The following is a 25,418-nucleotide window of genomic DNA, read 5'->3' on the forward strand; positions in this document are numbered from 1 at the left end:
AAACCTGAAAGCCACCTGACTTCAATAATAATCAATATTTTTTCTACATGCTAAGTTTGATATATTACAGCAGCCTTGCATTAAATAATTTAAAGACTGAATTTCAGCTTTAAAAAATTGAATACCTATCCCTTGGGTCAGATAATAAATTGCAAACAATGGAGATGACAGCAGTCTGTTTGAATTGATTTAGAACTATAATGTAAAATATATTTGAATATTTAGTGGGGGTGGTCTAGCATGCCAGTCTGCCATTAATTTTCAATGTCCTATTCCTGAACACCGGTATGACAGCACCAATTTAAGTCTTGGTTCTTTGCTTTCTTGCTTGAAGAGAGAATTGTTCACAAATTAACAACAAATTGAAGGTGCTGCATGTAGCTTTTTTAACATCAGTAATTCATTGCCACACTAATTTTGAGACATTAGTATAATTACAGTAAAGTCCATTGCGTTGAGGATTGGCTGCCTCTACCGGCCTCTGCGCTGCATTTTTACATTGTGTACCACCAGGTCAGATTTTGTGGGAAATCTGCTGGGTTGCTTTATGGCACAAAGGGAAATTGCTTTACGGCACAAAAGAGGATGCTGTTCTTCCAGTGCTAAAGCTTTCAGAGTTTCTCACACTGGCAGATGGTGGGACAAGCAAGTTAAGGGAAAAAAGTCACTTCCCACAGGGTCTATGGGGAATGTGGTCTTAATTTTGAGAAACTCTAGCACTAACAATACCACTGTGTGAGAGAGACTACCAATCATCTCCACCATGGTTTAATTTGTTTATGGTAATTATACCAAGATATCACAATTAATTTGATATTGACTTATTGATGTATAAAAATGATAAATGCAGCATCCTCAACAAAACTGCATTGTTCTAAGCCACATAAACACATATGTGAATCCTATGTGAGTGCTATTCCCTTTGTTGTCCCTCGTTGTTGTTTGTCGCTGCTCGTCCTACTGATCTGTTGGCAGCGTTATGATTAATGAGCTTACTTTGACTGTGCCTCAACAGCACCCTCTCAGCCATCTCCCTGTTATCCTCAGTGAGTCCGTTGTCAAGCGACTCAAGCAGCACCTTGTCAAGTCCGATTTCCTCTCCAGTTCCCTTTCTAAAGCCAGGGGGCCAGCTGCTTGCAACTTTAGGGCCTCTTATCTACTGAGCCCTCCTTTAGTGCCTTTGGCTGCCCCTCCGGTCGCCCGCCTGGCCTCAGATTCAGTCACAGCGTGGCCAGTTTACAGATAATTATCAGGCCGGGGCCAGCTGTGTGGCACACATCCACAGGCCCTTTGTAGCTAATTGAATTAGACCCCATGCTGGAAGTGAGAGAGAAATGAACAGTTTCCCCCAGTGAGCCATGTGATTAACAGACTTGGAGAGGGAGAGGACTGGCTAGAGACGGCATGCTGGTGGATATGGTTGATGTCTGTGTCTGAGCGTCTGAGTCACATTCACCCTGGCATGGATGTGTCTGTCAGGTTTGGTCTTATGACATGTGTCAATGGGGGTCAAGTGCAGCGGCCAGTCACGAACTGACTGCTGCCAGGCTTCCTATGCGAGACAAAGAGCCACAAAATGTCTCCGGTTATTGCTCCATCTTTCTGCCATCTGCTATGCAACTTGTTGGTTGATAGCAAGATATACAGCCAGCAGCAGCTTTTTGTTTTTAATGAGTCATCATAAAAAAGGCCAGACAAATCATTTTCATCATGCTGCATTGCATTTCATGTTATTTTTGTCTTCACACACGACTACTGTATTTGTCACAGTCACAGGTCTGTGCATGAAAAATCTGCATGATCCCGTACTTAAATCAGACACACACACACACTCACACACACCTACACATTCTCTGTCAGTTTCCATTTTTCCCTTCCAAGGTGTTGTCAATTAAAGTCAAACAATGACCGAAGTCATAGCTTGCATTTCTTCGCTCTTGTCCTTGATACTGTCTTTGCACTTCTTCAAGATCTCTCCTCCTCCCTTCCTTCCACCACTCCTCATTTATATATTGCTGTCATCTATGCAGTGCTTCTTTTGAAGTTGGATATTTCTGTCACAAAAATGCTAAATGAGCAGAATGTCTGCATGTTAAAATGAAGCGCAAAGACTATTTTTACCATATGCAGTCATATCACCTCAATATTTTGTTGGCACCTTCATTCTAGGCGGAATAAAACCTCATAAAATCTGTACTCGTATTCACTGCTGCTATTAAACTCTGCCAACTGGATCAAGGAAGGAGGGCAATAATTGACATCTCAAAAGGGAAAAAAAAGCTAATAACAGTCAACTTTCTGCCTTTGTAAAGAGCTGGAAGAATGTGCATTAGGAGACAAATGGCGGAGGTGTATGAGAGTTTGATTCCTGTATTTGGTAGTGTGCTGTATATTCACTTTCATTCTTTTGCTGGTCTGCCTGTCTGCCTGCCTGTCTACCTCCTACAGTGTGTGTGATGTTTGCCAGAGGAACCTTTCTGCAGTGCAACCCTGCCTGTGCTTTAGAAAGTAGGCCATTTCAGATGATGGCTGCCACAGGCCCAGTGTGCTGCTCTGTGGCTGTGGACCACTCGGAGGGTTATTTCTGGTCATCCAGGGCATCATCTGTCATCTTTGTTTGCTTGATGAGCCTCCTGGCTTTATTGGTCTTCAAACACAGATTAGCATCTGTCTTTTTCAGAGCATTGTGGAACAGTTATGTAAGTCCACGCTATGCTACTACGCCTTCGACGGCTCAGCGCAGCTCTCTACCCTGATTGGTACGCTGCTATGGAATGCGACACAAGTTATTTGGTTGTCATCTTAATTATTTATACACACCTCTGTTCGATGCAAAAATTGGGTTGTTGTGCTCTACTGTGCAACAAATCTTCCATTCTCTCAGAATAAAAATGAAGAATATGAGAATGATGGGAAAATAGTGTCAGACTTATGTGAATACCAGACCAGTGGATAAAACGTCTTGTGTATTATTCATTGTTTTCCTGTTTCTGACTCCTATTCATAATTTAGGATGTTATACGTTTGCTCAGATGTCTTTCCAAGACATACTGTTCCATATATGTGTTATCTGTCTTCATAGCAGTTCTCCTGATATGGAGGAGAGCTTTTAAAGTACGTTTCCTGCCTTGTGTATGTATGTCCCATATGTTACATGTGCACTGGCATCCTACAGTCTGAGAACAAAGCACCATGTGTAGTTATTCAGCGAGTTCATCTCTCTCTCTCTCTCTCTCTCTCTCTCTCTCTCTCTCTCTCTCTCTCTCTCTCTCTCTCTCTCTCTCTCTCTCTCTCTCCCTCTCTTGCCTCAAATTAGAAAATGCTGTTTGGTGCCAGTGCGCCACAGAGACCGTGCGTGAAATTTATTGGCCCTGAGTCCTGCCATTTGACACGCAAGACGTGGCTAACAGATCTTGTGCCATTTCCCATCTCCTCCGGCTCCCGTGTAAAGCTGACCTTTCCTGCCTCCCGGCTATATTTAAACCCTGAGCACCAGAGACTTATGGGAAATTTTATTATCAACGCTCTCCATTTGTCTGACTTAATTCAGGCCTGCCGTAGATCGTGCCGTAGCATGCCATATATTTACACTCTGCTACCGCAAACAAGGTCACCGGTGACAAACCCGGCCGTCATCGCCTTAGCAGGGGTGACGCCTGGTGAAGCATTCCTTTGAACCGCTCGTGGGAGCCGCCGCGAGATTATAGGTTCTATTTACAGTGCACACCACCTGTGGTAAAGTGTGAGAAGAATAAAGAGTAAAGGGATGATATTATTCCATGAAGCGGGGAGTTGACCAGAGAGTCAACCACAGAGGGACTTGACATTTTGAAGAACCTCAGCTGGTAAAATGTCATAGATTTCAGCCTCAGACACATTCATCAGCCTTTACTCTTTTTGGTCATTAGAGCGGACAGTGGGTTGAACGAGCCCATGGACACACACGCGCGCACGCTTATTCTCTCGCTTGTTCAAACATTCGCTCGTGCGCTCGCCCCGGCCGCCTGCTCAGTTGACACGCTGTTTTTCTTTCCTGTGACAGGGCCGAGGTGGGTGTTCAGAGGGTGCTGCAGGTGGATCTGAAAATGGAAAGCTTCCCGGAGCCGCTGGGCAGCCGCTGGATGGCCTGGCAGGTGGAATACCCGGGCAGCCGCGCCGCCACGCAGGAGGCCGAGACGGAGATCCGGCTGGCTCGAGAGGACCTGGCGGGCATCGTGCCCCTGGCCATGGTGAGCGATGCCACTCACTGCCCGACGCATCACCTGAATAGATAAACACACACAGCTTCCCCCCCGGTTCAGAAAGAGAAAGACCCTGCACTGATGATGTATAATTAACACCATATCCACTTATTTTACACTGCAAATCTTTGAAAACAACATATTTGAACCGAGCATTTGCATATGTTTTCTTTCGCCACATGGATGAAATACTCAATTTGAACTGGCAAAGGCTGAGAATTGCTGCACGTTTAATCTTGACTAGTGGCAGCCTGAGGGAGAGAAATGAATGTATTCATGATCTGATCGCATGTTTTGTATGCTAAAGCTTTTTCATTGAAGCATCTAGTAACTGAAAGTTCTTTTTATAAACATTGGGATAGCAAGAAGGATGTTTGCTTTGAAATGTTGTGAAGTAAAAGTTCCCAAAGATATAAACACTCACACAAAGTGCATGTATAGTACATAATACAGTGAAAATACCAACACTGCCACAGACAATCCTCATCCTCAACCCTCTGCCACACACAGTCTTCCAATTACAAGGGCTGCTGCTCAGATGGGGAAGGCAGAGCTGCAACTGCGGGGCTGTGCCTGCAGAGTGTGTTTTGGTGCGGGGCAGGGGAGAGCCTCTCCAGCTCCCAGCAGACCCTAGGTGGGGTCTAGAGGCTGACGATGGCCTGAGGGTAGACCTGGAGCTGTGTGTCTCCCTCAGCGAGGCTCAGCTGTAGATTAACCAAAGCTCCCCTATAGAACTTCACAAAGAGAACCTTCACTCACCTCTGCAGCTTTGTTGGCAAACCCGGAGAGCATCGCTTCTGATTTAGATGAAGAGCACTCAGGTGAAAAATGAGCGACATCAATTGGGTTGACTGAAGAGAAAGACATGCTGCCACATCAGCGCTGATTACTAAAAACAAAGGTTGCATTGATTTCTATTTCTGTGCTTCTGATCTGCATGATACAGAGACTTGACTGTTGTGTCAATGTTATTTTCTAAGTATTGCCTGAAGCTATGTAGATGATAGATGCCTGTGGGTGGCTGTTCCTGGATTGAGAGGAATGCGGCGCATCCTCACCCACTGATCCATTCTCAGGATAATTGAAGCTATGTGTTTAGTGCTGCAGTATTGTTAGAGTTCCTTCTCTCGCATCCTTTTCATGTCACTGATGTATCAACAGCCTGCCTGCAATAGACCAGGAATATACAGTACGCTCCCACGCTTGCCACTGACAAAAAATTGTTGAGATGAGTTGCGTGATTATTTCGCAAAGGCTCTGGGAAAAACAAGAAAGAAATTGATGGTGTAATTTGCTCTTTTTTTCCTGCTCAATGAAAATTTCATTGTGGCTCTCTAAAATGCACTTTAAATAAACCTTGATTTGATTTCATTTGAGTTGATTTAATTTGGCCACTACTGCCTGATCAGCTGTTGTTGTGCAAGCCTGTATCAGAGGCAATGCTACCATTCTGTTTGTCAGATGAATTCTCTGTATGTGTGCTACACACCCGAAACCTCACACATGCACTAATCAATCAATCCTAAAAGTGTCTGCTTTTTCACTGAAATCATTATGCTTATTTTACATGGAATAAGGATTTATGGTACACCATAAATCATGTAGCTTTTTCCAAAGCGACAAAAATCCATCTTAATTAACCTGATATTAAAATCATTTGCTAAACTCGGCTGAATCAATTAGGGCCGGAATAATTAAGGCAGGAGCCTCACAGGAGATAAAGATGAATGGTGTTTTCGTGTGCTTTAAAACAGATGATTTATCACATGCGTGTGTGTGTGCGTGTGTGCATGTGTGCCACATGTAAGGCCTGATATTACCTTATCCTGCCTTGATTTACTATTCTGTTCAAGAGGCCCATCATTGAGTCAGTGAAGCCGCTGTTATCAACATGCCAGTGAGTGCATAGATATATTGAGAAGTTCACAGATCAGCGTTTGACAGTCTTATCTGATCCTAACATTTCAAACATCCATATCCTAGGACATTTATTGAACAGAGGTTGGTCAGAGTTCACTTCTAAAATGATGAATGAATGCTTTGTGTGTTGTTACGTGCAGATTTGGGTCAGAGTTTTCTCGCACCACAAGGCTGCACACTATTGTCCTGGGTTTTCTCCTCCACTTCCAAGTGCCTCTCCCTCACAGACAGCTCACTAAGGTGCACCGCATCTCCAGCCATCCCATGCTACTTAACACACAACACAAATACTTATACATGCAGACACATTCAGAACTCATTAACTCTGTCTGTCTCTCTCCCTCTCTCTGCCTCCCTCTCTTACACACACACACACACACACACACACACACACACAAACACACTCAAGCACACGCACGCGGCTTTCACAATCTGCATGCCCCAATATGAGAGAAGCACACAAGCGAGGAAGAGGAAGGCTGAATTAGATTACTTGGGATCACTGTGGCATGAAAAGCCCCACAGATAAGTTCCTCTCCTCCCCCGGCCTATGCTCCTCGCTGATAGAAAAGAGGAAGTAAGGTAATGTAAGAGCAGTGCTTCACCACCACCACCAGCCCCCCCTCCACCCCACCACCACCACCCACCTTCCCTCGGCCAGAGGAAAAACATGCTCAGTGACTCCAGCAGAAAACAAGTTTCTGTGCCAGAACAGAAGCCACCGTAATAGAGTAGTGAAGACAGAAACCTGTAGCAGAGACTCAGTACTTGACTGTATTTGGGATTGGGTAATCCCAAAATAATGGAAACACCTACTGATATATGAATATTAATTACCTAATAAGGATTTTTGCCTTCAGAACAGCTTCAGTCCTCCTTGGAATGCTGTCACAACTCCTGAACTGTATTGAACCATTCCCACTATTGAAGTTTCATCATCTTAGAAAATCTGAACATTATGAGGGAACAGTACTGGCACCATAGGGGGAATCTGGTGCTGTAAAATGGCTTCACATTCCTTGGCTGTTATATGACCATCCAGCACATCATCACACCTACAGACTCCCAGGTGGCTCCTAGATGGCTGCCTATGTCATTACAGATCCACCACCATGTTTAACAGTTGACTGCAGATATAATGGGAAAGGCAAAGGATGGTTGAAAGCATCCTTTGGCTTACTTCAAACGTAAACCTGTGCAGATGTAGGAAAAAGGGTAAAGATGACTCATCGGGCCATATTCCTTTTTCCCACAACTTAGGGGTTCAGGTTTTGTTCTCCTTACACTAGTCCTTGTGTGTTGGCCTTGGATACAAGTTTCTGAATGGCAGGCCTACCATAAAAACCTGCTTTGTGAAATTCATGATGTACAAACACAGTGGTCACAGATGTGTTGATTCAATTCTGTGGTAATTTCTGAACCTGTAGTGTTGTTGTGTTTAGCAGCTATAGCTGTCTGTCTGTCCCTGTCGGGGAGCTTTGACTTGCGACCACTGTTGCTCCTTGCTGTTTTTCCATGTTTGATATTTCTTTTCATGATTTTGGAGATCCCTTCCTCTTGCCACATTAAATAATTTTGCAGTTTTTGTCACCAGTGCACCTGCAAGTTGAGCGCCAACTTCTTGTTCTCTCTGAATTGTGTTTTTTTCCTCTCTCCATTCAAAGCCATTGTGTGGCAGTTCTCAGAATAACACTTCTAGCACACAAACAAACGCGAACAAAGCAGATAAAAAAACTAGTCATGCTGCTGAATTGTGTTTCAGTGAATCACTTTCTTAAATAATATGTTTATCAATAATTGTGAATAGGCGAAAAAAGGTGGGAAACATTACTTTGACAAAGCAGATTCTGCCAATATAAAAAATGAGTCTCTCACTTCTTTTACCCACCAATAAGTTTCCTCCAACCGGATTTTGGTGTTACACTTGTTCAAACTGAAAGGTTTAATGAACATAGAGAAAGTGATTCAACAATTCAGCAGTATGACTATATTTTTAAAATATTGTCAGAATCTGCTTTGTTTATGTGCTAGAAGTGTGATTTTCAGATCTGTTCCTCCATGCAATGGCAGTGAATGGAGATAGAAAAAAACACAATTCTCTAATCGCCTCTACTGGAGCAACAGATAACAGAGTCACTGATTCTGGGGTTTATCATGGCCAGGAAGCTACACAACAAAAAGTTCAGCATCACTTTAAAGTGTTTTTTGTCAGACCACTCAAAAAACTGACTCATACTGCTAATTTGCTTTCAGCTTACTGTGACTCACCTCTGTTGCTGCCTTTGTAATTGTGATTTAGTTCTGTCAAAGTTACTGTAAAGACCTTTTCCATGTGGTGTTATTGTTATTAATGTTATATTGTTATCATTATTGAGTTATAAATGTTTTGCCCAGCTCCTATAGGCTTTCAAAAAGGAGCCAGAGTGGAACATTGTTATCATCAGTGATGGTGACAGTACATCAAGGTTACAGAGGCAGAGAAGAGAGGTGAAGAGGGATGGAGAGAAGGAGAGAAACAGAGAGGAGAAAAAAGGGGGGATATACAGTATATAGAGAGAGAGGGAGAAGAGAAAGAGAAACAAAAAGAGGGAATTTCTCCAATCTTTTTTAATCAAGTTGAGAGGAGAGACTTCAGAGAGCGTGCTGAAGGCATCTGTTGACACAACAGCTTCGTGGCTTTGCTCAAGAAGAGCCTTTCATCTGTAATTAGCACTAATTAGTCTAATAAGCTAGACTGTCTTTTGTCATAATGGAGAAGCTGCAGTAATTGTGTTTAGACCAGAAATAATCTCTTAAACTGAATGGGGATCCATAAATGACCATGTCTCTAAAGGTTGTAATGTAATAAAGCTAATGACTATTAGTAATGGGGAGCTTATTTTGGGTTTGATCACATTTATGGCTTATTACTTCAATGGCTCCTCAGACCCGTTTCCAGCCCATTTATGGCATGTTCTAAATTACCGTGCCCTTGCTGGAATTGATTATTATAAAAAAGGTCTTTTTATTGCATTTCCTGCGCCAAGTGATGGGCTCTGCCATGGGTGACACCTCTGGGAAAGCAGCGACACCGTTTTGAAGGATGAGCTCTCTTTTTTCCGCTCCCTTTGAAGAGGGCTCCTCCTGTGTGTTGTCACAGACCCACCTGCATTGGGAGGGCTCAGAGCACCGCTCACCACTTTGTCACCAATTTCAAACCGTGAAGCAGCAGTTCTGCAAATGCAGCAATTATTTCAAAAGCGGAAAATGAAAAGAGTATTCGAAAGTTTTAGTGAGTTTAGAGCGAGGAAATGCCTCAGAACTCTCTCTCACCGCTGTAATACTGCTTGCCTGTCCTGGCTTGTCTTCTCCTCACCTGCTTTTTCAGATCTCTTCCTCCTACTCTTTTTTTCTCCTCCTCTCATCTCTCCCCTACCTCTGCCGCTTGCTCCAGACAAACATACATTCATATATTAACAATGTAGATTAATTGCTTCCCTTGTCACCCTCCGCCTCCTCGCGTTGGAATCTCCCATTTCCCGTATAGTGCGAATGAGCTGTGTGTTTTTTTGGGTCATCTTGAGATGGATCTTAAAGGCAGTAATTGGATGTCTGAGCAGATTCTTCAGCACGGTAGGAGGCTGGTCCATTATCTTTTACCATCGTGAAGTAATACGCTCCTGTCCAGGCTGCCCTCATCATCATTACCCATGCTGCAGCAGCCTGGTGATGGAGAGGGAGCAGGAGGACAGGGCATACATCATATCTGGACTCATCAGTCTTCCCGCTCCAGCCGAGGCACCAAACTGTGCTCACTCACATGAGCATCCAGAGGCATAGAGATGAGGAGAAATGAAAGCAGCCGTTTGCATTCACGCGCAGCTCCAATGTATCGTTAAACAATACATCATCACCCCGGCCTTCTCTGGCCACTTCCGCTCCCACATGATAAAGTCATCTATCAACATCCCCCATTGAATGTTTCATTTTACTCCTTTCTATTTCATTCCCGCTGTCGCAATGCACATCTTCTCTGCCGGGCAAGTGAAATCGGGAGAACCATTTATCAAACACATAGTTAGACAAACAGACATGAGCACTTATACTTGGCCTAATCAGAAATACAGTGCAGGTAACAGCATGCAAGCCCTTTATCAGAACACATGGGCTGTAATAGCATGTGCAGCCCGGCTGAATGCATGCCACTGATACACACCACTGATTTCAGCGGTCCAATAACCTCGGCCAATGTCCAGTCAGCCACTCCGTTCCACTGGAATTCCTTGTGTCTGGCCTCTTGACTCACACGGTTTACAGTAGGGGGCTGATGGATGAATCCCAAGTGAGCAATCCATTAACAGCTAGCATAGCATGGAGGCTGATGATGAAGTGGCAGCACTAATTGAGCCTACTGCAGTATGCACCTATGCCATACTACATGTAATGCTAATTAGTACAAAACAATGTGACGAATGGTCTCCTGATCCAGAACGTGATCGGACTCCTCGAAGTTGCATGCTTTAACGTTTTCCATGTTCCATAAATCCTCCGCCATCATAGGGCACAAGAGGTATTCAGAGGGACTGCCATTTACTTTCAGTGTGACTGCAAGTAACAAGGTGGTAGAAGTGTGGGGGTGAACTACATTTGCGTGAGACAATTGCAGATTGGGAGTTATTTTGGAAAAGAACGGATGTAGTTTAATGGCAAATTCTTTTGCTGTCACTCGGGAACAAACTGACTTCGTACTCTGCAATCCCAGTGTAATTGAAAGGCTAAAAGTGAGGGGGATGGCTTTGGTACCTTTAAAAACAGGCACAAACCCTCTCTTTATGTGTACGGTGTTTGAGTCAAAGCCATGATTAGAGCTCTTTCGAGCATCAGCCCAAGATGAATACACCCCACTGCTGCAGCGCCTATTTCAGCAAAGATTCCTTGCCACTAAGATGTCAACAAACAATCAGTCGCCATTAAGAAAACCGTCCTTTCAGCAGTGCTTTTGAAAAGTCCGGCAGTGTGGTCAAATTACCTGTTTACTGTGCTGTCACAACACTCAGAGTAGAATTCAAAGCATCATATGAGGCTTTTTTACAGTGGTAGTTGGCAGAGCTGATAGGCTTTGAGTAATTTGGATGCTGAGAATATGGAGGATGAAGCTGACAGACAATGCATTTTCTGATTCATGCATAATATACTGTATTTAAATACAAGTTTATATAGCTATGCCCAGAGACGGTGTAGTGCTTAAGACTCCTGCCCCCTGGAACCACTTATATCCCAGTTTTTCAAATTGAATCCTATGAATCTTCATTCCTGTGTTTCCTCAGCACTGTAGCGCTTAGTCCACATAACGCTCTGTTACGGGGAGAAAAAAAAAAAGTTTGTGTAGCAAGCCAAAGAGAGCAGGGATGAAATGAAAGGCAGGATCCAGTTTAACAGATCCATCTGACAGTGACAGGCCATGCACATGTCCATATCTCTTATCTCCTTATTGTTAACAACATCCTACTTCACATTCTGGCCCAGCGCTATTCGCTCTGGCTGTAATCCTGGCCCAGTGAGGCTTGAGAGGAATGTGTGTATTTTTGTGAGGTAATGGACTCTGCAGTGGAGCTGACCTTTGTGCCTGCTGAGAGAGGTCCGTGTCCAGAGGGCAGCTAAGCCAAGCTAAGCTGGCGGTATGGATCTCGATCAGAGCCGGGTGAAGAAATCAGTCAGAGAGATCAGGAGGTCATCCCCGCCAGGCGCCGTCGGCTGTTGGTGAAGAACTCTCCATCGATCGGCCGAGCGTGATAGATATCGGGCTGAAATGGAGCGGGCCGCTGCGGGCTGGGCTGTTTCCCTGCCTGCTGGCCCCGGCTCAGCGGGCGAACAGCGGGGGCATCAGCGGGGCATCAGCCGTACCGGCGCCGGCATCAGTCAACCCCCCCCCCGCGGTCGGACGAGACGCGCGAGGCACCCTGCGGCTCCCCCCCTCCTCCTGCCCCCCCACTGGTGTCTAGGTGAGCGGAGAGCTGGTTGCGTCCCTGGTGCCTGACCTTGCTATCTCCTGGAGCCTGAGTCTGACTGTTGTTGAAATTCACTAGGGACCCCCGCTCCTCCCTCCTGACCCATTGATCTAGATGTATTGCAGGTGTGGTATTCATGAGCGTTGCAGGGGATTTGTCCTATAAAGTTAAAATATAGTGCTTCCACCAGCCAGCCATGTTTTATTCAGGAGCCCCTTTACCCAGCATGAGATGCAATTCATGACCACTGGGCTCCGGAGGGTGGCTTGGTTCCTATTCACCAGACCCTGTTTCCAGCACCAACCCACAATAATTCCTTTAAACTTTATTTTGAAAGTCCGGGCAGTAATAAGTACTTGATAACTGTACTTTACATATCGAGAGTGTGTGATGAATGGATGCAGCACATATACCATGACTGCAGTTCATAAACCTACAGTATTTCCTGTCACAAACAGCGGCTGTCTTTCCTTTATGTCACTTCCAGAAACAAAATGTTGAGACTCGATAAGATTTCGTCGATAGACCCTTGGCACAGCACAAAATTAATTATCTTGTCGACAAGCCATCTAAATTAAGGAATCAGGCACATTTCATAATGTAATTAATATTTGTGGAAGGATCTGTCCCGTCAGCAGCATGTCGTTGTGACACTTTGGTTGCTGCAGGCGAGGTTTACCCATAAATCATATGTACTCATAAATAATTTACAGCTGGGAGCAATTGAATGTGACTAAAACATCAATACCATCCATGAACTGTCGTGTGAATCCTCTTGCCTAACCCATCACTCACAAAACAAGTTCTGATGAAAAAAGAGGGAGTTCTTGATACATCATTGGTTGCCCTTATTTTAGGGTCTGCGAGGGCAACGATGCAACATAAATCATCCCACTGCTGACTCTATTTACTCAAGGAACTCCTATTCAAGGCTGTGCAGCACTTTCTCCATCAGGTGCTGTCAGTGCGAGAAGTTGCAGCAAGGCTCAGCGCAAGTCTTGTCGTCTCTTGGCGCTCTCTTTCTTACCGTCTTACCGCCTTGGTCGTCAACAGGCAGATTCAGGTCAGTCATTCAGGAGTGAGACGCTTCACTCCTCGGCACTATCAAAGTTTATTCAGATTCAGAAACGCTTTATTGTCTATCACCAGCATGACAGAAAATTGTCTTTAACGTGCCTCATAAAAGACAAAAAAAAGAATACCACATAAAAACCAAATAAACAGACATAAGGGTAAAACCATACATAAGATTAGAGGCAAAAGAGTAAAAATGCATGTGGCAAGGTGCAAATATGTGCAAATGTATATGCATTTTTTGTTTAAAACGCTGATGGCGGTTGGGATGAAGGAGTTCTTGTAAGTGTACTGTTGTCAAAATGTATTGTCAAAATTTTCACTAACCACAATCCTCTGCAACTGTAGGTCATCACCCCAAATTTGCTGTTGGACTGTACAGAATCTGTAGGCTCCTTGTCTATATCAGCCTCTATAACAGGAGCCTGCACACAGTGCCTTTACTGTGTGTGTGAATTACCTGTGCGTGTGACTTTTCCGTGCTTTCCTTGACAAGAAATAGCCTTTCCCTTCTATGTCTCTCAATTACTGAATGAGGAATCTGCAGAGCTACCTGCTGAATTAGGCCTCCAACACGACCGCTAATTCCCAGGCACCAATTCAGCCTGTCCATGGGATCCTCAGCATGATCGCTCATTACCTCCCCTTGTTAACTGACACTTTCTGGAGTGGCTCCACTATCAAAGCAGTCATTGAGTTCATCTCCTCCCAACCAGCCATGACTGACTATAATGAGCAGATCAGATCTCTGACCAGCGTGCGCCTCAGACAGGGGACTGCTATTGAAAAGTGGTTAGAGGTGTTTTAGGAGGCAGTGAGGGATGACCGCCTTGTGGAGATAGGTCTCCGCTGCCGCGCGCTGCAGCCACCCCCCCCCCCCCAGCTCATCCCGTCAGCTTGGAAGAGGAGAGCAAAGGAGAGGGGAGGACAGGAGAGGAAAAGGAACCGGCTCTTCCTAGGTGGAGGAGGAAGAATGGGAAGGGAAGAGGAAGGGAACAAGAAAGAGACCCTCATTAAAAGGCAGTGTGTTGGCTTCACAACCGTCCCACCACTTCAATGCGCTGTCATGCAGTGATGTATCGCTCTGCGTGGCGCTACCAAGGCCTTTATTCCCACTCTCCTCCACGTTTCTCACTTCCAGCCAATTAAAAGCCCACTGGAATAGAGGGAGGAAGTGCCACATTGAGCACTACACAATGTGGAGAGAGGAGCTGATGAAAGGACATGTCTCTTTTAGTCTGCTTAATAGCTCCAGGACACTGTCTGAGTGGCGTTTTATGTCTGCAGCATATTATTCATTATCTTCTACTCCCATTTCACTTTCCTCACACGTACGCATACTATATCACCATGGGATGAAAATGTTTATCAGAACTATGAATATTTCATTTACTGTAGGTTGCTTGACTATTGGCATACTTCACGGCCATTTTTTTGCTCTTGAGATGACATAAAAGATCATAAATAGACTCACGTCCAGCGACAAGTCATCAATCATGGCTGTGAAAGCACCAGATTAGTGTTTTGGCTTATATATGGGCTTGTTTTACTGCCCTTATATATGCCTTTAGGTTTCCCTGCACAGTATATTGGGTTTAGGACAGCCACAACAATGTGCTGCTGACATGAATAGGTATAAGCATACACATTATGTTTACCACCCTCTCACCTTTTCTGCTGCACCATGAATAATGCAGATTCTTCAAATCCCCAACTCAACGCGGCGCTTGACCTGTTCTTCTGGTAGCAGTGGCCAGTGGTTGGGTTAGAATATGGATGTTTTAGTGCCAGGTAGAAGCAGAGGGCTGATCGCTAGACCAGGACAGGCAGCTTCGCTACTTCTCATGCTGCCTGTGTCACTCTGGCTGACACCATAAATCTCACTTATTTTCAGATCCAACCCAGACACAGGCAGAAATTATGGCCCAGACCACATTACCAGCCACAGCAGCGTGCTGAATGCTAACGGAGAGATCCTTGATAAAGCAGGCAGGCGGTTCTCCCACAGATTATAGAACAAAAAGACTCCTATCTGTGAGACCGGAGAGGGTAGAGTGGCCAGTGAGGCAAGCATAAACAGCAGAATCAACAGTTGGGTCTCAGAAGAACTGCCACGCATGCTGCATGGACTGAATATTCTTTGAAATAAAATATTAATGAGGGCATTTCACAAAACGGCTGGCTTTTCATGCACCTCTTCTTATTCCTAGTTCAAATCTGTAAACAGTCTTGCACATTTAATTAGAGAGTTTGAATTTGTCTTCCAGTCATATCATTGGAGAACACTGAATCCATGTGTTGACTTAATGGAAGCTCAGCGAACATGATGACTACTGATGACTACATACTGTAGATGAAACAGTATGGATGCCCAAAGCCTCAGTGAAGGGGAACTGGTCTTACAAGTGGAACCTGATTCCCATTAACGCCATTATATCTTTCTTCAGACCAATGCCCAGTCTCACCCCTGCTTGCCACAGAGGGTTTTTAAAGATGCTATGTGTAGTATTTTAACATCAATGAATCATTACCACATGAATCTTGAGACATTTGAACAATTAGTGTGAACAAACGAGAGGATTGGCAGCCTCTACCCACCTGTGTGCCACCAGGTCGGATTTCGTGGGAAATCTGCTGGATTACTTTAGGGACATTGCTTTAGGCCATGAAACAGGAACCGTTTTTACTTTGCAAATATTACACAACTTTATTCCAGTTCAACTATTTGAACTGCATACCTTGTCAGAACGCATATTGCCTTTTATCAAGGGCTGTTATCAGCTCTTATCCTTCATTTGGCTCTTCAAAACAAATTCACATGGAGCGGCGCCAGGGAGGGGAAGGGGGACAAGAAGCAATATCCTCTCAGAAAACAGAAAACAGCAGGGTGTATTTGAAACACAAAATGCTACACGTAGCACCTTTAAATATTCAAAAACTAATGACCATAAACAAATTACACCAAATTAGACCAATTACACCAAAGCTGAGTTCAAAATAGATTTAAGATGTACAGTATTGTATGTGAAATTCCCCTTTAAGATGTCTCAATGTCTCAGACAAGAATCCCATAAATCTCTGACCCTAATAAAAACCCTCATCAGGTAATAGAATAATTATTCCAGTTTTACAGGCTCATATTTCATTGCGACTTCATTCAGACTCAGCTGAGTGAATAACGCTCCTGTTGTGCACCAGTGGTCTCCATTTTGCGTTTAATTGCGCTGTCTGTGTCTGACTGTGTGGACCATTGATGCATCACTGTAGGATCCCACTGTGGCTTATTACTGCCAGGCCCTGCTCTCTGCTGCTCCCAGCCTGCTGGGTCATCTCCAACTGCTGTAATCTAACATTAGCCTGCGCTTTCACCAGGTCCCAACCATTTACCCTATCATGTATTATAGACGACCCTCTGGAAATGGAGGAATCCCAGCAGACATCGAATTAATTTACAGCAACTCTCGATTTTAAGGGGAATTGAATCAAAGTCAGTGGCACAGAGAGAGCGGGGTTTATATTGCTATATAACACTGTCACAGTCTATAAAATTGTAATGAAAAGCCATTTGAAGATTAAGTGTTTTTTGTGATTCATTGGTATCTTCTTGGCTCAACTAATAATCATTTCACTCCAAAGCTGAATGGACTCAGTAATTGATGCTTACAAACGACCAGGCTCCTTTCAACCAAACTTAATCCTCCTTTTCTCTGTTTTTGAATGACTCTTATTCGCAAGCTCACAAACACAAGTGGAAGTCTTCAGAAGCCTAGTGAACAGAGCAGTGTACTTCCCTGGTGAATATGGAATATGGTGACAGGGAGTCAAACACTGCAGATAGGGCCTGTCTGAGCTTGTCAGTATTAGGAATATAAAAGAATGTGGCATTTTATTCAACAGGCTTCGCTGTGGTGTTAGATTTCTCTGTAACAAAAAAAAAAGAAAAACAGCTTCAAAATAATTAGGAACTACCTCAATGGGATTCTAGAGCCATGTCTTCAATGCTGGCATAGCTTCAATAGAGAGAAGGAAAATAGGGGGACTCTTGGGGTTTCTGTCCATTGAAATTAAAGAAATCACAAATAAATGGTCTTTTATATAACATCATCCCAATAGCACTTTTAGCAAAAACAGCTTGCATGGAGAGACATTTTTCATTCTGTACAGTTAGTGAGTGTCATCTAAGTTCTTCAGTAACAAGGAGGCAATGTTCAATGTAAAGTACAAGTAATGAACAGTACATTTTGCCTTCAAGGTGAGCTATTTATTATGGTACCTCAGCTTCCATAGCAATTTATGTAATTGAAGTTGAATTTCTAACTAAATGGGTAGAAGAGACAATTCCATGTGCATGACTGACTTTGGAGAGTTATCTCTTACTCATCTTAATTGGCCCCAATTATATTCTATGACAATGATATGTGTGTAATGAAAGGTTAAGAACTCTGTTCAAAGTAATGAAGCTGTGCCAGTGAGCTCTCAACTAGGGCTGTCTACTTACTCACACCACTGAGGTCATCTACTGGCACTCACTCACTAATTGTCCTCCTACTACAGTCCAGGAGCCAATTGCAGCATCAGTGCTTTTCACACATAGCCTAGTTTAAGATGAGTGGCCAGTAAGTCATAATTTATGCGAGATCTCTTGGACCGAGCCCTGGCAGGCTACGTTTTAGCATATCAAGTGTATGACTCAGTCCATCTATGAAGTCGCTATCATGCCCCCTGTGCTGCAGGAGAGGAATGCTGGAGGGCAGGACATGGTGCTGCTTTCTGAAACATCTGAGTGGATGATCATGCTGGAACTGACTTTTCCCCCTAGGAGGATGAGATGGAGGATGCCAGTGAGAGAAGGGGCCAAGTATGGAGACTGAAGGCAGGGGTGGCATGCACAGTGTGTGCCCAACAAGGTGGGCTGCAGAGGGTTTATCTGGCAGTATCTCTTGGCACGGCTCGCACTCTGCTCAGCATTTTAGATATGAACAAGAGGAAGGCCGTCAGAACCACCACAGAGGCTGCGGAGAGGGTTTTAAAATGGCTGTGGATGTGGATCTGAATTCTTACTTCTGTGTACTCTGGCAAGGGAGTCTGAACGACCGGAAACACCCAATGACCCCATGTTACATCACTGATGATGTGAAGTGCCTTACGCTCTCATCACAGACGTAAAGAAACGAAAAGCACTCACATGCAGTAGAACATGGATATTGTTTCCTGCGTGAAATATTATTCTTTCAGCATTTCTGTACCATTTTTCCTATTAAGAATCAAGTAAAGTGTAAAATGTATCTGCCAGCTTATTTTGATGAGGAGCCAACCACAGTGCTATACTTATTGCTTTCATCAGTCCATCAGCTGAACAGCATGGTAGTAACAATGGAACCTTTTGTACTCACTCTAATAATTACATCCAAAATAATTAGAATATCCTCAAAATACTTGTGGTTCAACCAAATGTAGCAACACACAACTTACAAACTCCACAGTAGGTCCTCACACTAACTGTTGCAATGGCATTTAAATTAGACACAAATTTACGCATAGCTGCTGTGACTCAAGCAGGACCACTGTGCTCACCAACAGTAATCAGTCAAGAGTTGCCCACCCAGCAGTGGAGCTGATTCCAGAGCTGTCCACCTAATAATTACTAATGATGCAGTGATTGTACCAAGCTTCTCTAGCTCATTCTCAGATACCACTTACTACTTACTACTTTACTGATGGACTGTGGTCTGTGTGACCATGCCATGTGACCAGTGCTGTGCTCTCTCTCTCTCTCTCTCTCTCTCTCTCTCCCTCTCCTTCCTTCACTCTGTCCCTGTTAGGATTCAGAGATCTTGAACACTGCGGTGCTGACCGGTAAGACGGTGGCTGTCCCAGTGAAGGTGGTGGCCATTGGAACAGACACCACCGTCACTGACATCTCCGAAGCAGTCAAGTGTCGCTCCACAGACGAAGATGTGGTCAAGGTCAGTGAGCAGAACTGATGAAAGGAAAATTAGTTTCTGTTTCTCTACTCATAGGAAAACATACTTTGCCATTGTCTGGCTTCAAATTGATTTTTGCAGGTACTTTGTAAATCAAAGCATTGTATTTCTGTAAGACCGATGACGGGGTTTTTACATTAACAGCAAGAATACTGGGTGCCATCAAGGCAAAGCCACGGGCCAATGTGATTATGAAAATATGGATATGCACATTGTTATTTGTAGGGTGTAGAAATGTTGCTGCTTATCTACACCTGGAACATCTTTTCTCAATTGTCCAATATTTAAAGGGATTTTCACATCAGATCTAGGCTCAGTACAGTTAAAAGTAAAGAATGCCAGCACTTGTATGTTTATGCACGTGTGTGAGTGCGTGCTGTGTCTGCAAGGGTAACTTCTTACAAGTCCCCAGAAGTGTAACACATTTGAAGATGTCCCTTTTATAATTTATTCAAAATTCCATTCAGAGTAATTTTTTGTCAGCAGTTGACAATGTGAACAGGCTGTTTTCCTCTAAACAAAGAGACAGCAGGGGCTCATGGCCCCTCCTGATTATGAGTGCAACTCAAACACAAGTGTAATTATCATATCAAACTGAAAAAGGATTAACAGTAAATATGTGAATCTGTGATGACTGACAATTTACAGGCATTGAAAAGCATTACAGGCATTGCATTAACGCTTGTGTTCAATCAATAAGTATTAGAAATGCGACAGATTAGAAGACTTTCTATGTTTAGCACATCTATATAAATCCTCCAGAAAGGATAAACAAACACCAAGAAAGCACATGAAAGTGTTTATTTGATATGCAGCGAGTGGTGACAGGTCGCTTGAGTTTTCCTTTATTTTTAGAGCCCTTTTCAAACCTGGGGCACCAGGCACAACAGAACAGCAAGTCCCTTACAGTGTTATAAAGTTGAGCCTTTGCATCAGTGGCTCAGCACTGCACAGCGAGAACTCACTCTCCACCAGACTCCCAATGACTCCTTGATTATCTATAGAAAGGCCAAGCCTCAACAAAAAACTGAAGAGAAAAAAAAGAGTCTCAAAATGCCTGCAGTCTGTTTCCTATAACTGTTTCCTTAACTGGCTGAGACGTTGTACAGCATCTAGAAACAGGGCCCTGTGGTGCCAAGTGCTCCATCCAATAATGCCTTTTCCCTGTCTTTGAATCTGTCATCAAGACCAGAATGGAAAGTAGCATAAACCAAATCAAGTTGAAATATTGTCCACTAAAGAGCTATAATGGAAAAAGCTAAAACCTAAAGCCAAAACCTAGTCCAGTGGCTCTCTCATTTGTAGACTGTGTAGGATTTTTCTGGGGTAAATCCAAACTAGGCTATATGCAAGACAGTCAAGGAATAATACCCACTATCTATTTGACATAAAGACATTTTAAAACAATTAGGGGTCGTTACACGGTCCTTTCTTCCTCTCCTCTCTTCTTCTTCTCTTCTTCTTCTCTTGGAGGGTTTTCCAAAATAGCATCCATGTCAGGCTTTGTCCCGCTAAGGAGAAGTTTTTAGGGAGCCGATAGAGCCAGACTGTCTCTGGTTCTTCTGCTAAATCCTGAAGGATTTATGTGTTCTTCTGTCTCTCTGGTTTCTATGCATTGGCATGTTTGAGAGTTCCCCGTATAGTTCAGGCTGTCTTGCTGGACACAAACACACTCATTCCTTTTTAAGAGATGGTTTACTCTTACTCGCTATATTCACTACTTTAATACTTACTAATCTATTCACTAATTTGAATATTTAATATATATTTGAATATTTATATTTGCTAACTTCACAGATCTTACAACTGTTTTACCACTTTATCATTTGATATGTAAGTTAAGGATGGTTGATTTGCTGGCATAACTAAGATTTCCAGAGAAAGGTTAAATTGCAGTCAGGGGTGTTAAAAAAGTGACATCTCTGCTTCTGAAATCTCTAGGTCAGAGTGTTCATCTTGTAAGCTCCACTCAGTGAAGGCAACTCAGTTCTTTTCCTAATCATAGCCTGCGATCATGTATGTAAACATGACTAATTTATCTCATTTTGACCTGGGGAATTAGTGACAAGTACACTCAAGTGACATTAAACCTGAATAATGAATCACTCTGCACATGAAATTCTGCTTTTATTCTGCCTCATGATTACACTGAATTTAAAGAGGATTCTCCAGGTCACATGCTTTTCCTTTAAATCTCTTTGGAGCATCGTGCCGCTTGAACAAATCTTGTGTGACGTGTGTAGGCAGAAATAAGGCTCTGGCTTTGTTATGTTGCATGTACATGTTGCTCTTTTGGGGTTTATAGTGAGGTTTAGTTTTGACAGTCCAGTTTAGAGCCACTGCATGCAACCTGGCTCACTGTGTTTGTGTGTGTGTGTGTGTGTGTGTGTGTGTGTGTGTGTGTGTGTGTGTGTGTGTGTGTGTGTGTGTGTGTGTCTGTCTGTGTCTGTGTGTGTCTGTGTCTGTGTAAGTCTACCTCCTACTGGTTACATAGCAGAGGTTATTAAATGCCTCATCTAGAATCAATGTACATTGGACAATGGACATCACTTTTAAATTGACATATGTATGACATATGTACGTATGTGACAGCCAAATGTATCATGAAGCTCTAAATGGTTTACTCAGAATGTTTGAATGGAGAGGTCCCTGCCAGTGACCTTCCCTTCATACTTTATTCTTGCTTATTCTGGCATAAAGCCAATGCTCTTTCTGGATTTACTATTGACTCAAAGATTTTCATAGCAAAAAAAAATTAAAAATTGGCAAAGGCAAATACATCATTGTGCTTCAAATTGCCCTACATGCAGTCACATGTTGGGAGAGGAGTGGAGTTGTGGTTTGGGAACTCAGAGTCTGCACAGTATGAAGATAATGTCACCAATTGTCATTTTCACTACAGATTCAATATGCAGTAGCCACAAATCACCCTTCACTCTTTCAGTCCAAAATCTTGAAGTATATATAGTTCGAGTATAATAGCACAAATACTGCAGATGTTTATGCAAGAGTTTCCAGACCATCATTTTTCTCCATGTTAACCATCACCTAGGTACTACGTAGTTACGCAGGATCATGCTATGGGTGGGCTCTCATAACTGCTGCTACACGGAGGAGGGTTATGAGAATATGAACAGGCCTCCCCCCCTTGCATTGCAGTGAGTGGTGTGGCTTATGCAGAGGAGTATGGGCGGCTTAATTGCTTCTGTCAAGCCAACTCTATGTACAAGCCAGAGACAGGCTCACCCCACCTTCATGCTCCCTACTCCCATCGCTCATATCTGCCATGGATTGTATCTGTCTGGTGAGTTGTTAATTTCCTGGGCTAGATCCAGAGACAGCCTTAATGTCCTCTGTAAGTATTCTCCCGTTAGCTGCCTAATGTGTCTGATTAATGTGCCAGTGGATCCTCCTGGACGTTTATGATACCTTGCGGGATGAGAGTGACAGAGAGTGTATAACTCACATAGAGGGTCCCACCCTCAATCTGCCACAACATGCGTCCTGCTGGGGGAGCGGTCAAGGGAGGCGGGGGGTTGGGGGGGTGTCTTTGTATGTTAAAATATTGATTTTGAGTTACACAAGAGGCCGGCGTTAGCCCGTCAGTGTAATGCGTTGGGATGGCTGGATGTCAGCTGCCATGTTCACCATATTTGTTTCTGCTCAGATTGTTTGGGAATGGATCAAAGAAATGCCAGCAGGCAGTTCATTTCCCTGTCAAGAGTCATATTTTAGCAAGTTAATCAGTCTCACATTGATGCTGGCAGTCACCATTCTCACCTTGTTCTCGTCTGACAGATAAGAGTGCGGTGGTGCCTTCACCTTTTTGGATGTAAAGCAAAAGTCTATGGAAGTTTTATTGTGAAAGTCAACAATGCACTCCTCTGAAGTGTGCGATATATGTGGTGATAAAAATCTGATCGATAGGGTAAACACATCTGTCATCGTCTTCTATTTTATTGATCATTCATGTCAGCATTAGACGTGGTCAATGATCCTCACTTCTATCCCAGTCAGGAGTTATCTCGCCTACAACCTACTGCCTGTGCGGACAGGTTGGTGAGCTCCAACTTGAGAGGAAAGGCGGAGGCGAAGAGACTGTCAAAGGCACTTCAGTCTCAGCAGACTGAGCGTAGTGAGAGGGGAAGAGCAGAACAATGAGGGCTGATAAGGAGTGGGGACTCGTGTGACATCTTTATCAGTTCAAACACACTCTCACACTGGGAGAACTGACGGAGCCCAGTCTGCTCCACAACTGACTGTAGCCAGGGGAGCGACGACGCCCTTTTAGAAATGTTCAAAAGCTTCATTAAGCAAGGCTGCCAGTTTCTGTTATGTCCAAACCTTCAAATGTCATTTTCTAAAATATTGCAGTGTGTTCCTAGTGCCAGTGCAGCACTAGTGCCTAAGCATCAGACAGGCTTCGCCCTCTAACGGGCTTTATTGGCGTAAGAACTCATCAAGTTGCCTCAGTGCAGAGGAAATATCCAATGTGCCTGCATGTATCCACTGGAGAATGCGAACCTTGTGTGGTCCTCAACATTAGTTCTCTGATGGTTGGCTGTAGCCTTGAAGGATGCCCTGCGGCGCGCTTTCCAGCTCTCCACACAAGGATTCCAAGAGATTCTCATCTGGGGCTCAGGCCGGAGGACAGGCATGAAGCCCGGTGCTTTTGTTAGGTAGAAGCTCGGTGAAGAATCTATAGGCTGTATTTCTGTTCCAAAGAGTTTCAAATAGTTGTTTTTCCAAAATGAGATATACAGCATATAAAGAATGTTACTTACTCTAAAAATGAAAACAAATTAGGGTACTTTTTAAATAATAGCAGGCAACTCAAGTCCTTGGTTGACAAAATGGTGACACACATACAGATCCTTTATGTTTCAGATAGTGAATGATTGACAGACTGAATGAATGACTTCAGGCAATGATTTTTCCCTGAGCAGCAACTGTCACATTTAAGTTGCCTGAAGGTGTCAGTATACTTACAACGAAGGCGAATTTCCCCAAAATAGAACATTCACAGTCGAACGCGTCGCTGCATTCGAGTGTCTGCATACTTGCGTCATATTGTTCGTTTACTGACGCTCCGCACCAGCGGGGGTGCACGTGATGTTAGTGTGGAGATGTTTACAGAGGAAACCACCTGGAAAAGCAAGGCTTTCCCCACAAGGCAACACAGTCAATCATGTGATATTTCAAATCAATTGCAGGCAATCAAGCCAGCAAGCCTGTGCACACAATGCGGGCCGTTGAAGCGCCGCGGTTCCTCTGCAAACGTGTGCTTTTGCTTTTACGAACCAGACGATATTTTGTTTTCGAATATACTGCCAGCTTCACTCCAGAGGTGATGTGAGGTGGAGGAAGCTCACAGAGCAGTGGAATCTGTCACACACAAAGCTTTCTTCCTGGTCACAGAGGACACCCTGCGTCTTCATGATGAATGGCTGTTTATGGTTTTATCTGGCTGCGGAGAAATAACTTGGAATCAGAAAAAAAAGATATTTCCCCAGACCATCTACTTCCATCCAATTCCAGCCAAGGTAGTCTGCTGTATGATGGGATCAATAGGATGACAAAATGCCCAGAAAAAAACAGAGAGTATCTGTTTTTAAGATATACTGATTAATTGCCACTGTGTGTGTGTGTGTGTGTGTGTGTGTGTGTGTGTGTGTGTGTGTGTGTGTGTGTGTGTGTGTGTGAGTGCATGTGTGTGTTTGCATTTGTTTGATACAGTCCTGTAGCTGCTGGCGACACCTCTAGAGATCCTTTTTGGCTTTATGGGTGTTTGTATATGTTAGGTTTTTGTATTGCTAGCATGGCCATTTCAGAAGGCTTTTAAAGAGAACAGGAGAGAGAATCTGGACATTGATCAGAGGCTGATACAAGTAAAAGAGAAATTGAGGCGTGTGGGTGGCTTAAAAAAAAGAGTTAGTCAAAGCCACAAGGAGTTTTGCCTTTCCATAGCACAAAATTGGCCAGGTCATTTTTTTTGTAAAGGTTTTTGAGTTTGTCATGTTATCAAGAGAGAGCTGCTCTCCTCTTCCTAGTCTCCATCTGTCGGCCCTGCTTTTAGCCGTAGGCAGAACGATTATAGAAGAGCTGACCACGACCTGCATTCCCCCGGGTTCAAACATGTCCTCGCTGTCCTCCTCCTCCTTTTCTGGAGTGTGGAGCAGATAGAGGACCTTTCATCTTGTTCAAAGTAGTTA

General features: G+C 43.8%; 1 protein-coding gene across 1 annotated transcript in view; it reads left to right on the forward strand.

The window, feature by feature from the left end:
* The window catches only part of LOC139640835 (transmembrane protein 132C), an 89,510-nt gene that overhangs the window by 53,159 nt on the left and 10,933 nt on the right, over window positions 1-25,418 (forward strand). Inside the window, exons 4-5 of the mRNA XM_071515014.1 lie at window positions 4,043-4,229; window positions 19,045-19,188. Of these exons, the coding sequence (XP_071371115.1) occupies window positions 4,043-4,229; window positions 19,045-19,188 (331 nt within the window). The remainder of the gene's footprint in view (window positions 1-4,042; window positions 4,230-19,044; window positions 19,189-25,418) is intronic.

Source organism: Centroberyx affinis, unplaced genomic scaffold (genome assembly GCF_046629955.1).
Source record: "Centroberyx affinis isolate AG114_WGS23_722 - 3 ecotype Tasmania unplaced genomic scaffold, CSIRO-AGI_Caff_v1 ptg000297l_1, whole genome shotgun sequence".
NCBI lineage: Eukaryota > Metazoa > Chordata > Actinopteri > Beryciformes > Berycidae > Centroberyx > Centroberyx affinis.